The sequence below is a fragment of the Papaver somniferum genome, chromosome 2 (assembly GCF_003573695.1).
Source record: "Papaver somniferum cultivar HN1 chromosome 2, ASM357369v1, whole genome shotgun sequence".
Taxonomy (NCBI): Eukaryota; Viridiplantae; Streptophyta; class Magnoliopsida; order Ranunculales; family Papaveraceae; genus Papaver; species Papaver somniferum.
In genome coordinates, this window is record NC_039359.1 from 130,492,280 (window position 1) to 130,509,866 (window position 17,587).

The following is a 17,587-nucleotide window of genomic DNA, read 5'->3' on the forward strand; positions in this document are numbered from 1 at the left end:
TTTTTATTGCTCATTTGTTCAAAAAAAAAAATCCTTAAGATTTTTGAGATTGACATAATTTTCCAGTCTCATCACAAACTAAAAACTATGGTATAGCCTTACTCTCGATATCCAAGTAAAAAGTTCGAAATACATGAGGTTATTGATTCCTTTCCTCCCATTTCTTGTCCTTACTCTCGATATCCAAGTCAAAAACCTGCAAATAACTTGGCAAATAAACTCTTGTTACACCACCACTTGAGTACTATATTTGGTCCCAATTGTTGTTCTTTTCCTTCTGCAGCATGTGGATAATTCATTGTGGCATCCTGTTGAAACAAACTCACTCGTTAAAAAGCAGTCGATGCAATGCAAAGACTTGCAACTAATAAAAACAGGATGTTGTTCAAATACCTAAAAGAACTAGATCAGTAACGGATAAAAGAAAAAGGATCAACAAAGGTTTGAATAGCATTTGGTAGGCTTACAAATGAAAGAGTCAGTGGTCACAGGACTATGACACAAATATATCACAGACCGACGAAGTATCGTAGCTGAACAACTCATTCAGAAAGAGAAACCTATAATGAATTTTGTCTTAAAAGTGTTGAGACTGCATAATTGTAAAAATTCAATACTCGCAGGAGTTGCTTTCCTAAGAATACAATAAATGTTTAAAGGTACTGTTTTTGTACAAAGAAATTTGTTCACATAATTAAGGTAGGTTATATAATAACCTATTGTGAAAACAGAATTAGTTTGTCCATCAACAGTGATACTTGCTTCTTGGAAATGACAAGTTTCCTGCATGACAGTCATGTTACAACAATTCAATTTAAACGAACTTTTGATGTCTAATCTTAGCACTCTTTAAAACAATCGACTATCCCAAATCTATAAGCACAGAAGATAGAAATAATCAACTGAACCTTGAATTCCAAGCAGTGGCAGAGTCACAGCTTAGCAGCAAAAGAGCCTAGTTATGCATCATTACTTCACTTTCAAGGGAATCCGTAGAATGGACAGTTTCATCCACAGATTTACCCCCTCTCTGTGGTAAATTGATACTCTTTCTGTTTCAAGGTGACAAAAGAGTTTGAGATCTACTAAGTCACCCTAAACACTCAGTGAATTCCTTAAACTGAACAAGTAATGTTCTTTATGAAGCATATGATAGTATTATACCATGATAGATAACAGTATGAAGTAGTAAATTTATAAAATGTAATTGCATGGGTAACTCAGATACCTACTGCATATCAAATTACCGACTTAAAAAGATGATACTCTAGACAAGCAAGCTTATTAGCAGCAGATCAGCATCAGATAAGTCGATGGACTATTGCAGCAGATGTGGTAGGGAGTGTTATAGAATCTTATTCAGGTTGTGGATGCATATCAGCAGTACTAGCTTGCAATTTAAAAGCATTTGTAAGTTTACTTTAAACATTCAGTTAGGTGTTGTGACATGTTATGTTAGAGAAATTATATCACCAAGAGAACTGATACTTAGCTTGTTCTGTGTCAAGAAATTAATTTGGATGATGCAACAGTAGTCAAGGGTCCAAGAACTCTGCTTTATTAGATCTTTAATCTAGTGCATTCTACAGTATGGTGGAAGCGTGTCTACACATGGCTCGACCCGAGATATCTGAAAATTTCAGCGTTAACAGTTAGTAAATGTAAAGTATATGTATGACTTAAAATGAAAATCGTAAAGAGAAACAAAGATAAGTAGATAACATGTTATAAATAAGGTAGGTCCAAAAGATATAAAAGTGAATAAGTAAGATATCCTACAGAGTACATAGTATATAAGTGCAAAAAGAGGCCCAAAATATTCAGTTCTATATTATCTATATGGCTGCTTAATTGCTTTCAAAAGCAACCAGATGACGCTTGTACTGAACCAAGACCAAGATGGATTGAATGAAAGTTAAAGCACAAGTCATGACATTAGAACTTGTGAGCTCACGAAAGCACAGCAAAATTACAGAGTTTCAAGAAAGAAGCAGGGATAAAATCTGTACGGAAATTATGTTATTAAGCTGTCAGGACAGGAAGGGCAAAGACATGCAGCAGAGAAAACGTTTCAAGTAGATACATACAGATGAAGAAAGTCCTTGCTCGCTCATTTGCAGTGAAACAATGAACCTGAAGTAAACCAAAGAAGCAATAAGAAAGTCCTTGCTTGAAGAAACTGCAGAAAGTACGAATGGAGGCTCGCTCATTCACAGTGAAGCAATGAACCTGAAGTAAACCAAAGAAGCAATAAGAAAGTTTACCAAAGCTTTAAATTTAAGTAGTTGCAATGAACACTCAATCCACTTTGTTAACAGATGATCCAAGTGCACGGTGCATACACTCCTCTTTGTTTCCGATAAACAAATTCTATACAGTTCCTAGCATATTTCTCTTGCGGGCATCTAGCAGGCACAAGGTCTCACACAGTCACAGAACTAGCATCAACACCAATGCAGCTACAATTATAATAAAGATTCACTTAAAAACTGAAATTCAATTATAATATAACCCACGGTAGCTTGGCCCGTTACCCACCTGTAGGCCTGTCAATGGATACCGATTAGCCGAATCCGATACCGATAATCCGTTAGCCGTTACTGCTACCATCCGACATAGTGGTAAACGGATATCCGATACCGATAAGCTAACGGATAATCCATTATTAACGTAACGGTAGTGGAACCGTGTATTTTTGTTAGGTTTAGTTCCGTTATCCGGAAACATGCGTACTGCACGTGTAAATTCTTATATCTAGGGTTATTATGTTTGGTTTATCTCATTCTTCACTTCAGTTTTATCGACATAACAAAGAACTCAGAGAGAAAAAGAGAGAAAACTAGGGATGCTGAATCAAGCATCGTCTTCTCTGCCTTAGAAATCATCATCTTCTCTGTGTGATTACTGATTAGAAACTAGGGTTCTCTTCTTCAATTTCCTTTGAGTTTAATTTCAATCTTCAAAACTCAATTTTCAATTTAGGGTTTCTGAAATTAGGGTTCACAATTTCAGATTTGTGAAATTAATCATGTCCCAAAGCGAAAGAGGAGCATCAAACCAAGTTGGGTCTTCACAAAATCTCTTTTTTTCAGTTGCATCACATTTACCTGCTGCTGCTGCATCCAACCAAGTTCAAGCTTCTGGAGTGAATTCAACACCTGCTTCTATTACACTTGCAATTCGTCCTAGAGAAGAAGAAGAAGATGTAGAAGTAGATGAAGACCCAGTTATAGTTGAAGAGAAGAAAAAAACGCGCTCAGTAAGGTCTGATGTATGGGTTGATTTTGAAAGAAAGGTTGGAAAGAAGAAAGTAAAAGGTGGGAAGGAGGTTGGGGTACTGATAGCTGAATGCAAACACTGTCACAAGATAATACCTTCTCCCAGTAACCAAGGAACCAGCCGCTTGCATTAGCATGCCAAAATCTGCAAAGAAAAGCCTGACAATAAGAAAGGACAAAGCAAGATTACTTCTGTCAAAACAGGTAATGCTCAAACCAAGTTAGAAAATTGGAAGTTTGATCATGTTGTTACTAGGACACTAGTTTCCAAAATGATTGCTAAACATGGTTATCCAATCACTATAGTTGAGCATCCTTATTTTAGAGAGTTTGTTAAGTCTTTGAATCCTACTGCTAAGCTTTACACTAGGAATACAGTTAAGGAAGACATCATGAGACTAACAACTGAGTTCAAACTGCAATTACAAGAACAATTTGAGAATATTACATCTAAATGTAGTTTAACAACAAATATGTGGTCATGTAAGCATACAAAGGATGGTTATTGTTGTGTGACACTGCATTACATAGATGAGGAGTGGAAACTGGTTAAGAAAACACTAGCATATACTTTAGTGCCATCACCACACTCTGGAGAGGTTCTAGCATTTGTAGTGAAATCAGTGTGTCTAGAATGGAACATAGACAATAAGCTTTTTGCTGTAGCTGCTGACAATGCTAGCTCCAACAATGTTATGATGGAACAGTTGAAAAAATGACTTGATAGCAAAGACTGTTTAGTTCTTAATGGGGATATGTTCCAAATGAGGTGTTGTAATCATATATTGCACTTAATTGTTGGGTGGGGAATGAGAGTAGTTTTTCCATTTATAGATGCAGCTAGAGAGTGTGTAAAATATGTCAAGTCAAGTCAAGTCAGGCTAGAAAAGAGAGATTTGAATGTGCAATTGCCCAGGTTAATCTTCCTGCTTCAAGGTCTGTCGGTTTAGATGTGGATACCAGGTGAACTCCACCTTTAAGATGCTAAAGGATGTAATTTTTTTGAGACAAGCTTTTGCTAGGCTAGCTGATTTGGATGATGACTTCAAGATACTACCAACCTCTAAGGAGTGGCAACAAGGAGTACACATATGTGAATGTTTGGAATTGTTTGATGTCCTTTCAACCAAATTTGCTGGGATTAAGTATCCCACAACAAATTTGTATTATAATGGGGTTCAAGAAGTTAATAGATGCATTAAGCTCTGGGAATCAAGTGAGCATGAGTATATCAGAGGCATGGCCAAGAATATGAGGATGAAATTTGATAGCTACTGGAAAGAAAGTAACACTTTGATGGGAATTGGAGTTGTTTTGGATCCTAGGTACAAAGCTAGATGGGTGGAGTTTGTTATGAAGAGAGTATATGGTGTCAATCACTATCAAAGTCACTATAACAAATTTGAGCTTGCACTCAATGCTCTTTATTGTGCTTATGAAACAAACACCACAGTTCCAGATTATTATGATAGTGGAATGAGTTCAGTTGGAATGGAGATCTCTGCAGCTACAACATCATCATATGAATTTGGTTATGATGATTTTATTATGGAAAACAATGTCTTTGAGGTTCAGAAGTCAGAGTTGGAGACTTACTTAGCAGAACCAGTTCTTCCTAAAGGCACATCCACTGAAGAAATGAGGTTTGATATCTTAAGTTGGTGGAAGAATCATGCTCCTAAGTACCCAACTCTCTCAAGGATTGCAAGAGATGTATTGGCAGTTCCAGTGAAAAGTATAGCTTCAGAATCTATGTTTAGTATTGGTGGCAGGGTTCTCACATCTCACAGGAGTTCATTAGCTCCAGACCTTGTTGAAGCATTGATTTGTTTGGGTGATTGGCTACCAGATCTCACTCTCAGTGACAGTGATAGTTGTGTTACAGGTACATCTTAATCTTTTTTTTTTTTGCAATTTATTGGCTTATTGCACTGACAATGACATTGCCAGCTTAAAATGTCTAACACTTTTGATTTTTCTTTCAAAATACAGAAGTTCAGGACTAAGGAATGAGGTAAATGCATTTGCAGATGCAGTTGGCACTTGGGACTTGGCAGAGGAGAATCTGGAGATGGAGGAGGAATGCATTTGCAGTTGTTGACTCAAATGGAGATGGAGATGTCTTTTTTTTTTGCAAAAAAAAACATGAAGATTATGAACTTGTTTTCTTGTGTGGCATGAACATCTGTATGTCTTTTTTTGGTGTGGCATGGATTTAGAACCTGTTTTGTTGGATTTTAAAGCTGTTATGTGTACTTGTTATGTGTTTTTAGCATGTTTTGTGGTTGTCCTGTGACATACCGGATGGCAGCGGAAAAATATCCGTTATCCGGTAAGTCCAACGTAACGGTAACGTTTTTGAATTTCCTATTTCCACCGGAAATGAACGGATAACGGATATCCGCTAACTTTTAATGACAACGGCAGCGGCAGAGCCTATTTCCGTTATGTTAGCATCCATTGACAGCCCTACCCACCTGAATTATTACACTAATAACTTGCATTACTAAATCAGTGCATTTGCTGCACCAAACTCTAATATATAAAAAGTGTACAGGTATATCAACTCTCAAGATCTTCAGAACCAAGGAAACCCTCCCATACTGAAACTCAGAATACGGATTAGAGGCTTTATCTTGCAAAATTTACTCAGCGGATGCGATTAAAATGAGCAAACGGCTCTGGGTTGGCTTTAGGTGCAGGTTTAGCCAATTCAGGTGTACCAAATACATTCCAAAATCTCAGAGTTTCATCCCCTGCTGCAGATGCAACAGTACATCCATCCGGACTCTGCACAATTCAGAAAAACAAGATTAGCAATAGTTAAAGGAGGAGGGGAAGCTTATTATTCATGTGCCTTTAAATCAATCAGTACCTGAGCCATGTACAGAACCCTTGAAGTGTGACCAGTAAGCTCAGCGATCTTTACCATTGATGGATATTTCCAAAGGGTCAACTGGTTTTGAGTGAATCCATGAGAGCTCAAAAGTTCTCTCTCATTTTTGTTCCACAGCAAAGAACAAACTTGTGACCCAGTATCCACAGAATTCAAGCAAGCTCCAGTGTGGGTATTCCAGAATTTAATACATCCATCACCTCCACCACCACCAGAAGCAAGTAAATTAGCCTGGAATGGACACCAAGCAAAGGCTTTTACAGCAGCAGTGTGGTCTTCGAGTCTATGAAGCCATTGAGTTCGAGAGTTTGACGAAGCAACTGATCTATCCCAAATATGAAGAAGGTTGTCATTCCCTCCACTTGCTAGTTGTTGTCCTGATGCGGACCACTTCAATCCACACACTTCTTGATGATGTCCTCTATATGTTTCTACAATGTGGTTTCTGATTCTGACATCATTATTGATAATCAGACTGTCCATTCCTCCTGTGGATAAGATGTGGTTGTTCCAATCCATAGCATCAACTCGAGATTCATGACCACCTCGTAATATTCTAAGTTGTTTGTTAGATGTAGAATCCCATAGTTGAACTTCGGAGTTGTTCAATCCAACAGCTATGTGGCGACCATCAGGTGCCCAACTCACACTGGTAATAGGACCTGTATCTTCATCAATGGTCATGAGTTCGGAACTGGATGAATCGCTTGCATCCCACAAGTACACGGTATTCCCTAGAGCTATTGCAAGGACATTGCCACTGCCCCAGTCAAGGAGATTCAAATAGTAATCGTCAATGATCTCAGGAGCATCCAATGTCCTCTCAGAAGTCTGGCATCAGAAAGACAAGAACATCAGAACCATTTGAAGAATCAATACAATCAGAAATAACCAAAAGTCTCGAATTTGAAGGAAAAACTCACTTGAGGGATGGATCTTCGGGGCTTTGCTGGTTTCGCTTGTTGAAGTGATGAAGTTTCAGGGAAGAGCGACTGCACAGGTGTAGGTGCCTTGTTCTTGAATGCAAGAATTCTGGTCTTGTTTAAGTTCAGCACCTCTGCAAGTTGCTTCCTGTAAGCCTCTTTCGCTGGAGTACTCTCAACTGGATTTTCCTTACCTTTCCTTGCTTCCATGAGCATGTAGTGGGCATAGTCGAAATCCATTGCAGATCTGTTCGGGATAAACCGATCACACTGCAATTTCCAAAATAGAAATCACATCAGATAAATGCTATCAAAAACACATCAGATTAGAACATCACAATGAATCTAGCTAACAAGAAAGGTAAACTAATTCCAAAAACTAGATTCAGCAGCAACCAGCAAACTCAAAGATTGGGTAAAAAATCTCCAATTTTCACATTGAAACATTTCTATTAGATAATCTAATAACAACCCAGGAAGCCCGTAACTGATTATTACCAATGACAAACGAAAAAAAAAAAAAAACCTAGATTTTGACAAATCCTCCTTATCTCAAAACCCAGAAGAGGAAAAAAATCCCTAATTTCTAACAATTGAAGAATCATAAAACCAATGTAAATTATTTAAAAAAACAACAGGTCAATTAGAACCTAAAACCCTGGATTGCAATCCGATTATGAAGAGGTTGAAATAGATGAACATACATTTTCTATAGAGTTTTTTCTGCGGAGGACAACATGTTCTTGCAATGGATTTCTAGATCGAGACTTGTTTAACATACCGAAAGATCCTCCTCCTGCATCCATTAAAACAAAAACACAGAAAGAAACAAAGAAACAAACCCTGCAAAATAGATGAACAACAGATCAACCAAGAAAAGAATAACAATCAAACTGTAAAGAGACTATAATTAAACAAATTATGTATGATTATCAAACGAGAAATTAGATCCGAGAGCTTCGTTTCAGAGTGCGGTGAAATTTGATCTGAGAGCTTCAGGGAGGGGCAGGGAAAATCAAATAGATAGTAGAGTCGGAGTTGTATTTTTGACGACGATGTAGTCGGTGAAATAGTATCCGTTGGGTTTCATAGGGCAAAACTGCCCCTGCCCGCGTTATGAAATTTAGAAACTGCCTGTTATTTGGAAGAAAAAACCATTCCTATACAATTCAGCTGAGAAAACGCTTAATAGAAGTTGTGGCTACTTATGTGACCGTCTAGTAGCATGAAAAAGGAAACCGGATTAGGATTCCTTGTTTGTTTGTTTTTTCTAAGCCACGCCTGAATTCGGCTCGGACCGAGTATGTTTGTCATCAGTTTTTTCGCTTTTTTATATCTAACTCGGTTCATACGTTTGGTTTTAGATGTTTTTTATTGACTCAGGGTCTGAATCCGACTCAGACTACGACTACGACGTATGTCAGTCGCGTGTGTTTTTTTCTTCGCTTTTCTTATATCTAATTCAGTACATACGCCTGACTTGGAGATATTTGAGTATGGTATAATTTTGTACTCAACTGTTTAATATTTTTTGAGAGTCAAATATAATAAGTCAGATTCGAGTTACACTATGTTTGTTTGGCTCTGACTCGTGGTCTAAATCTGACTCGAGCCGAATGTGACTCGAGGTCTGACTTGGCTCATACATCTCTGGGAGCTATTTGAGTCAGGTATCATTTTTTACTTGACTCGTTGGGCAGGTATCTGGTAGGAGTAAAAAAATTCTACATAGAGCTCTATTATTTTATTATTATTTTGAGTCAGATTTAGATATAGGATCAGATGTGTCAGAGTAAGTTAAGTCAGAAAAAAAAAAAGATAAATAACCTGTTAATTGAGTTAGGAAAAAAATGAAAAGAAAAACCTAATAGTTAAATCAAATTTGTCGTTTCTAAAAAAAAAAATTCAATAACATTCGTCCGAATTGTACACTCCAGAAAGTTCTTGGATTCATTAGCATGAAAATCTTCATTCTATGTGGATGAACTTACTGAGGCTATAGTTGTATCCCTAACTTATTTCTATTGCAACAAAATTTCAGAAAGTTTAATCGATGTAATTTAGCTATGAAAAAGTGAGACATCGTTGGAGTGAATTATTAAATAATGGTTTTTTTAATTTTCGTCATCATTGACTTTGTTGAATTGTGGTTGTCAAGAAGATGAATAAGACATAGTGAAGTGAAAAGAGTAGTAATGTTAGTAAATAAATTTCATGGAGTTTCTTAAAACTTCTTTAGGTCACATGGGGTAGTCCCAAGTAATAATAGAACATAACTGGGCTTGCATTATAGCCCTTATCCAGACCCGAGTGTCAAAAAATAAATTGAAAAAGAGCAATTGTTTTCATTTTGTCTCTGCATATAACAGTCTTAAGTTTTTTCTCAACCAGAAATTTGTAATGAAATCTAATAAATAATCAGTAAATTTCTGGAAAAAACTCTCACCTTTCTTCACATCAGACAACCCACAGTTTTTGAGTTTCGTTTTTCAGTGTACTCCAGCATCTCATATTTTTTTCATTTTCAGTGTAAGGAGCTCTCACCTTTCTTTTCGGAGTCTAAATATTCTTAATTAAAGTGTGTGTGCCATCCTTATACATCTTTATCAAAATTATAAAGTAAATGTATGTAGAGTTAAAATGTTCTTATACTCGTAAGTATAATGTTCTGGCAATCCTCAGAGTTATAATTGGATGATATCCTACGAAAGTAACATGAGACTTACCCTAAGCAAGTACACATGATCTTTCTAAGATATTGAAATATGGCCAAGACAAGTTCCTCATGAGTTGCTTGCGTAGTTGTTTGCTTCCTCAGAGGGAGATCGTATTTGAATCCAAATAATTATGATACTAGAAACAACTGAGTCCCGCAACTAATTTCAAAAACTATTGACAACCAGTAATCCCTAAGTTTTGGTAGTAAAACCCCAAATTCACACTTAAATAGCTACATTACAAAACCTAATAACAACCCAGGAAGCTTCGTAGCTGATTAAAACCAATGAGAAAAAATAATAATGAAAAAACCTATATTTTGACAAAGCCTCCTTATCTCAAAAATCAGAAGAAGGAGAAAACCCATAATTCCTAACAATCAAAGAACAGAAAAGTCAGAAAACCAATGTAAATTAATTTAAAAAAGAACAAACAAACTAAAATCTAAAACCCTAAGTTACAATTCATGGTATGAAGTGATTAAAACAGATGGACATACATTTTTTATAGAGATTCTTCTACGAAAGACAACATGTTCTTGCAGTAGATTTTTAGATTAATACTTGTTTAACATACCGAAAGATCCTTCTCCTGCATCCATTAAATCAAAAACAAAGAAAGAAACAAAGAAATACAAATCCTACAAAACTAGAATAATAATAGATCAACCAAGAAAACTAACAATCAAACTGTTAAAAGACTATAATTAAACAAATTATGTATGATTAACGAATGAGAAATTAGATCTTAGAGCTTCGTCTCAGAGAGCAGGGGGGATGAAGAATAGAAAGTAGGGTCTGTGTTGTGTTGCACTATAGATGTTATATATTTTGACGACGATTTGGTCGGCGACATAGTAGCCTTTGGGTTTTATTGGGCAAAACTTTCCTAATCGAAATTTAGAAACCGCTTGTCATATTTCGAAGAAAACTTTTACAAAATTAGCTGAAAATTTTTTTAATAGAATTTGTGTCATTTGATCTAAATGAAAAAGGAAATCGAATTGGGATTTCTATGATTTGTTTTTATTTTGCCGACTCGGGTTGGGTTTAAATCTGACTCAAATGGGATCACATGATAAAATTATTTTATCGTTTTCTTGATGTGTAACTCGACTCATTTTTTTTTATTTTTTTTTTCCAGACAAAACAACCGTAATTCCATTATCCATACAAAAAATTTGTATCACCATTATTCATTGATAGGAAGTAACAAGATTTGTTTAATTCATAATCCCCAAATAAAACTATTGAACTTCATCCAAAATTCTGAAATCTAAAAACATATAACAAGAAATGGTACCAAAAACCTCAGCGAGTCATCTTCTAAAATTACGGCTTCTGGACATTATAAATCTTCATGACTGCACCTCACTGTGGTCAATTAGCATTGCGCTGACGTAGCTCAGCATTACATGCGTTTAGGTACAAGTTGACAACATTTTGCAAGCCTTTAAGAAGCTCAAAGGGTTGGTTCCCAGTGGGACCAGTTGACAGAATTGCAATGTTGAGGCGCTTAGAGAGTTTTGTTGCTGTCTGTGCAGCTTCAAGAACGTCAAAGTTGTTCTGCTTCCCTTATGTAGCCAATAAGAGAATACATGCGTCTATCCTCTGTTGCAATTCGGTGGACAGGTGGTTCATGCCCCTACCATAAGTCTTTGCCTCCCCTAAACTCGACTCATATTAGATTATTTGTTTATATAGTTTTCTTTAATGGGTAACTCGGCTCATATGTACACTTGATTAAGGTATTTGAATCACGTAAAACTTTATACTCAAGTATTAAGTAACTTTTGAGTCAAAAGTGATAAGCAAATCTGAGTCATGACGGAATCAAAAAAAAAAAAAATAAACTGCTAGTTGTTCCCGGTTTGTTATTTATAAAAAATATATATTTATCTATAAACTTGGTCCAAACTGTACACTCCAAACAATTCTTGGATGCATAGTAGCATATGCTTGAAAATCTTAATTTTAGATAGGTGAAATTATCAAGGATATATGGTGGCATCCTTGACTCGCTTCCGCTACAACAAAATTCACTTTTTAAATTTATGAAAGCTAGTTACGAAAAAGCAATGCATCCTTGGAATGAATTATTATTGGATAATTGGTGAAAAAATCTTCTAAAATTTTAATATCTAGAAATATTAGTAATACTTATATATGAAGTGGATGTTAGATGAAAATAAAAATTGCATCGTATTCCATATGTTGTTATGAGCAATTAATCATCTCCTCTATGTTGCTTGAAGAGATGCACCATTAATCCCAAAACATGTTTCATCTTGGCATTATGACGCATTTAAGGAAGTGGGAGATCATGGGTGACAAAGTATTCTAAATTTTTAATATATATATATATAAATCTTCGTAAGACCTATATAGGAAGTGAATGTTGGCTGAAAATAAAATATGCATCATCCTCTTATGATGCTATAAGAAATACATTATCGCTCCCTATGTTGCTTGAAAAGATGCATCATTAATATTAAATATGCTTCAGCTTCGCATTATGATGCATTGAAGGAAGTGGGAGATGATGGGTGACAAAGTCCTTTAAACATGATCTACATTAACGATCCTATATACAATAATCATCAAGTTCTTTTGATGATAACTCTCTAACATTAAAATGGATGGTGAACCCTCAAAATTTTGTAATATATGTTGGGATTGTTTAAAAAACACATCATTTCTTGTGAACATTAATTAATTCAATACTTCTAATCATCCAACAGAGTCATAAATCACTTGAATCTGCATTCTGCATAAATATATCCACAAATATCACTTTCTTTCTGTTGAAAGAATGGGTTGTTTACCATTTGCATCTTAGGATGATCTCAATCCTGTTTACTAAAGGAATTTTTGTATAAGGAGTGATATGATTTATTATCTTAAAAATATAATTGGAGGGGAGGTGGTGCTTATACTACGTTGGAAATCGTTGACCTTGAGAGATGTTGTCACTTGGTATTCTTTCAATCTTTGTAATTTTCATTTTCTTCTTCAATAAAATAAAAGGATGTCCATTTGAGTTCTTTCAAAAGAGAGCTTGGTCATGTCACAATCAAAGGGATTATTTATGGTTATGTCAAAACCTAAATGAGTTAATCCTAACATTACATTGTTGGTGATGATATGGATTCAATCATCCAAGTATTAGTGATTTATTGTTCACTAGACTAATTGGATCATTATTTTTTCTAAAATGTGATTCCTTTCACATTAATTGGATCCAAATTATAGATGCATTCACATATGACCGTGAGTTTCCATATGATAACCATTTGCATGAATTTCGTAGGAACTTAACAAAGTGTGATTAACACTAGGGGTCTTACAGAGCTCTTGTAACTTTTATTCTTTATACCAATTAGGAAACAAATATAAGGCATTAGTTCGCTCGAATATTACTTGTGATGATCCAATCATTGCATGTTACTATATAAGGAAACAAGTCAGCTAGTAGTTTGTTAGAAACTGGATACCAGAGGATGAAAAATATAAGAATAAAAAGAATGTTGTATTACTGAATTCAAGGCCTTGCAAATATTTTGTCCTTTCAAAATAATTGGCAAGTACAATCGTTCAAAAATATAATGCTTACAGGATACAATGAAACCCTAACTGATAAAGCGGGGTTCTTGAAAATGCGGGGATCTAGCAACCACACCCAACAATTCGTTTGGAAATCTGAGAGGACTTACTCCAATACACTTTCTAGAGAATCAACTAGACAGTCAGACTTAATCTAGAGTAAAGTATATCAAAGAATTTTAATATCTCTGTTTTACAACGTAATCAGCAAATCAAACAGATAGAAATCCGCGAGCCTGATTATTATGTGAAACAACTTGAACGGTACCAATGGCCAATGTTCAAGTGTCAATCAATGTAAATCAACAACCAAAGGTTGGATATTATAATTGATTGATCTTAACGCACAACCTGTGATATTTCAATTATATAACAAAATATAATGCGGAAAAGAAATAACATAGACACCGAAATTTTGTTAACGAGGAAGGCGCAAATGCAGAAAAACCCCGGGACCTAGTCCAGATTGAACACTACACTGTATTAAGCCGCTACAGACTCTAACCTACGACAAATTAACTTCGGACTGGCCTGTAATTAAAACCTAATCAATCTCACACTGATTCAAGGTACAGTTGAGTTCCTTACGTCTCTGATCCCAGCAGGATACTACGCACTTGATTCCCTTAGCTGATCTCACCCACAACTAAGAGTTGCTACGACCCAAAGTCGAAGACTTCATAAACAAATCTTTCTCACAAAGAAAAGTCTATAAGATTGAATAAATCTTTCTCCCACAGAAATACCCAAGAGTTTTTGTTCCGTCTTTTGATAAATCAAGGTGAACAGGAACCAATTGATAAACCGGACTTATATTCTAGAAGAACATCCTAGTATTATCAATCACCTCACAATAATCTTAATCGACTAGCGAAACAAGATATTGTGGAATCACAAACGATAAGACGAAGGTATTTGTGACTACTTTTCTATCTTTCCTATCGGAGATATAAATCTCAAGACAATCTTACGATTGTACTCAATCACGATAGAAACAACAAGATTAGACCACACAACTACAAAGAGAATATTGGGTCTGGCTTCACAATCCCAATGAAGTCTTCAATTCGTTAACCTACAGGGTCTCGAGAAGAAACCTAATGTTAAAGGAGAATCGAATCTAGTTATGCAACTAGTAACACATAGGAGGTGTGGGGATTAGTTTTCCCAGTTGTTAGAGTTCTCCTTTATATAGTTTTCAAATCAGGGTTTGCAATCCAAGTTACCTTGGTAACAAAGCATTCAGTATTCACCGTTAGATGGAAAAACCTAATTCAATCAAGCTAATATCTTTCAACTGTTAGATCGAACTTAGCTTGTTACACACAAATGAAATGTACCCTCATTTAGGTTTATGTAACTGTACCTAAACGTGTACACCATGTTGGTTCACAAATAGTTAACCGAGGTTAGCCATATGATTACTCTCATATCAACCTTATTCATCTTAACCATAACTAGTTCAAATGACTCAAATGAAACTAGTTAAAGAGTTGTTCAATTGCTATATTCTCATAGAATTATACAAGAACACAATTGAAGCAAAATCGGTTTGATTCACTCGAGTCAATACATGAACATTATAGCCACGCTTTGCAAAGATTGCATTCCTTATTTTATAAATGTTTAAGTTCATGTATACAACCGATTTTAGAAAGTAACCACTTAAGTATGCGTACAGGTATGCGTAATTAAGTAACCGGATTTGAGTTTGGTTTGGTTTTCAAACTCAGAAGAAATTCACGGACGTGAACTTTTCGCCAGTATGCGTACGGCTACGCGTACTTTAGGTGACCGGATGAGTTTGGTTTGGTTTTCAAACTCAGCAGAAATTCACGGACGTGAACTTCCGCCAGTATGCGTACGGGTACGCATACTTACCCGGTCTCCTTCAACCATTCTGTATACACACAAGTATACATACTTTTAGTTCCCGGTTTTGGACTTACACACTAATGTGCGAACACACTATGATTATATCCAAAGATGGTTACAAGATTCTAAACTCTTTGTTTCAATCATTGAAAAATTCTTAGAGGATGACAATAGCTGTTTCCACACACTATTAGCATCAAAGTAATTTTCATGATATTGAAATAATCATTATCGAAACATTCCAAGTCTACACCAAATGATTGTATCACACAAACCATGTAAGATGTTACTCGGAAATTTTATCATGATATAAGATGAACTTGGTCGAAGCGAAAGCTTATCAATACATATTTCGAGAAATATGTAAGAGAGATATACTCAGCTCGAAACCTCAAATGTGTATATAGAAAACTATATCGTAACACGACTTATTTCTCAATATAAGAGATAGTAAAAAATAGACTTTTCAAGTGATAGATGAGTTTAAAGTCTCCACATACCTTTTGTTGATGAAGTTCTGATGGGTGTTTAAAATCACCTCTCTAAGTATCGATTGATATGCTTTCTTAGCTAGTTTTCGTGTGAAATTATATCATTAGCTTTCTTTTATATTTTATGGGAATTTTGGAGCTTATTCCCGAAAAGAACAAGAAATCGTCCAATTAGTCAACAAAAGAGGTAGAATTATCATTGCATGGGAAACCACTAGTGGCAGTCATGTGGTGAGTGATATTGGGAACCTCAACAACGTTAAGGGGCATACCACTTTAGCAGCCTTTATCGGATTATTGGGTGCCTTTATTCGACTTACAAGTTCAGGTAGAGACCAAGAGACTATATCATTCTTTCACCAAGTCCACAACTGGCATGCCATGGTTCGTGGGTTATACAACCAGTCTATAGATATTTTCGAAGTGAAGGATATACAGAACAGGTAGTTAAAGAATTGAATTCGAAGCCGAGAAGAACAAGAGGAAGCAGGATTTGTGGAAAATTGGTGGGATTGTATGTAGTTCTAAGAGCTTCACTTGAGACCGAGAATACAAGGCAGAAGAACTGAAGTTGTGGTTGTTGATTTGTGATGATACATGGCCCAGATTTATGATGATATAGAATTATTAATGGAATATGAACAATGGGTTTGTGATGAATTGAACTGGCAGGAGCTGGAAAGCTAGAGAAGAAGATTTCTTGATGCACAGCAACATCACTTCATTGTGCTCAACAGGTGTTTGCAGAGTTGCCTAATCCAGGAACAACTAAGGGAATGAAGAAGATGCACTAGTTACTGCCGTTCGAATTGAGAGGATAGAAAGTGATGATGGTGATTGTTCGAAGCATCTCGTGAAGATTGATTGACATAGGAGATGGAGTCTGTGATGATAATAATTCGGGACAGGACAAGAGTTTGGTTTACAGGGAATACGTTACGGATGAGTTTGTAATAGCTATATGAACTGAGAGTAAGGTTGTCAGTTCCACGGAATGGCTATATGAAACTGAGGATACGGTTGTCCGTGAAGTGAAACTGAGGATAAGGTTGTCAGTTCCATGGAACTGACAAGCTATTGATAAGGAATGGGATGGATTGGTGCAGGCCCATTGGACTGTTTGGAGGTTATCACGAGCAGGACATGGCTGTGACTTATTTTGAGAATTATGGCGACTTTTGGCAGCCATTTTGCACGGGGTGTGATGCACGGGACACAATTCTTAAGGAGGTGCACTTTCCTATCTTAGCTAGGTTTCCTAGTTTCTTCAAGAAGAGGTTACAAAACTCTATATATAGGGAAGCTTAGATACAATTTAAGATATCTTCTACTCACCGTTTTTCTCCCCCTTAGGGGGAGAACTATCTCTTTTCTATATTATTTTTACTGTTAAGGATGAATTCAAAGTTCTAATTGTGAAGCGTAATTATTTACAAGTTTGTTTCAAGTTTTAAAGTTAATCATTATGGATTGTTTTTACTATATCGAAGGTATATGATTGATTCTTAGATTGGTTTGGGTGCGCAACTAGATTAGTTTATTAATCATTCTAATCCTAGTAGAGATTTCGGCGATCCGTAATTGTCGCTTATCTCCTACACAAGTAGAAATCGTGAGACCTTGCGAAGGGATTCTGTGGAGCAATTGCGAGTAAAGACAACACCAGTAAGTGGACCGAGCGTACCGGTTTAACTGCTGGGATCAAACCCTAAAGTATTCGATTGAGTTACACCTTGTAAGCGTACCTCAAAGAGGATCAGTTGGATAGAATCTGGTAGTCGATCGCTTCCGTATCCAATGATAA

The 17,587-nt window shown here is 36.0% G+C and overlaps 1 protein-coding gene across 1 annotated transcript; it reads right to left on the reverse strand.

The window, feature by feature from the left end:
* Positions 1–5,819: 5,819 nt before the first annotated feature.
* LOC113349121 (cell division cycle 20.2, cofactor of APC complex-like) lies at positions 5,820–8,212 on the reverse strand. Its single transcript, XM_026593039.1, has 4 exons — positions 7,802–8,212; positions 7,098–7,367; positions 6,154–7,005; positions 5,820–6,068 (listed from the first exon to the last, which is right to left on the reverse strand). The coding sequence occupies exons 1-4, from the start codon at positions 7,901–7,903 to the stop codon at positions 5,928–5,930; spliced, it is 1,365 nt and encodes a 454-aa protein (XP_026448824.1). The 5' UTR covers positions 7,904–8,212; the 3' UTR covers positions 5,820–5,927.
* Between the last annotated feature and the right edge of the window lie 9,375 nt (positions 8,213–17,587).

Coding starts and splice junctions, on each gene's coding strand:
- LOC113349121 (XM_026593039.1), bottom strand. CDS start 7,903: ATGGATGCAGGAGGAGGATCTTTCGGTATGTTAAACAAGTCTCGATCT. Junction 7,368..7,801: donor GAAAAAACTCTATAGAAAAT/GTATGTTCATCT, acceptor TGGAAATTGCAG/TGTGATCGGTTTATCCCGAA. Junction 6,069..6,153: donor GGGTTCTGTACATGGCTCAG/GTACTGATTGAT, acceptor TGAATTGTGCAG/AGTCCGGATGGATGTACTGT.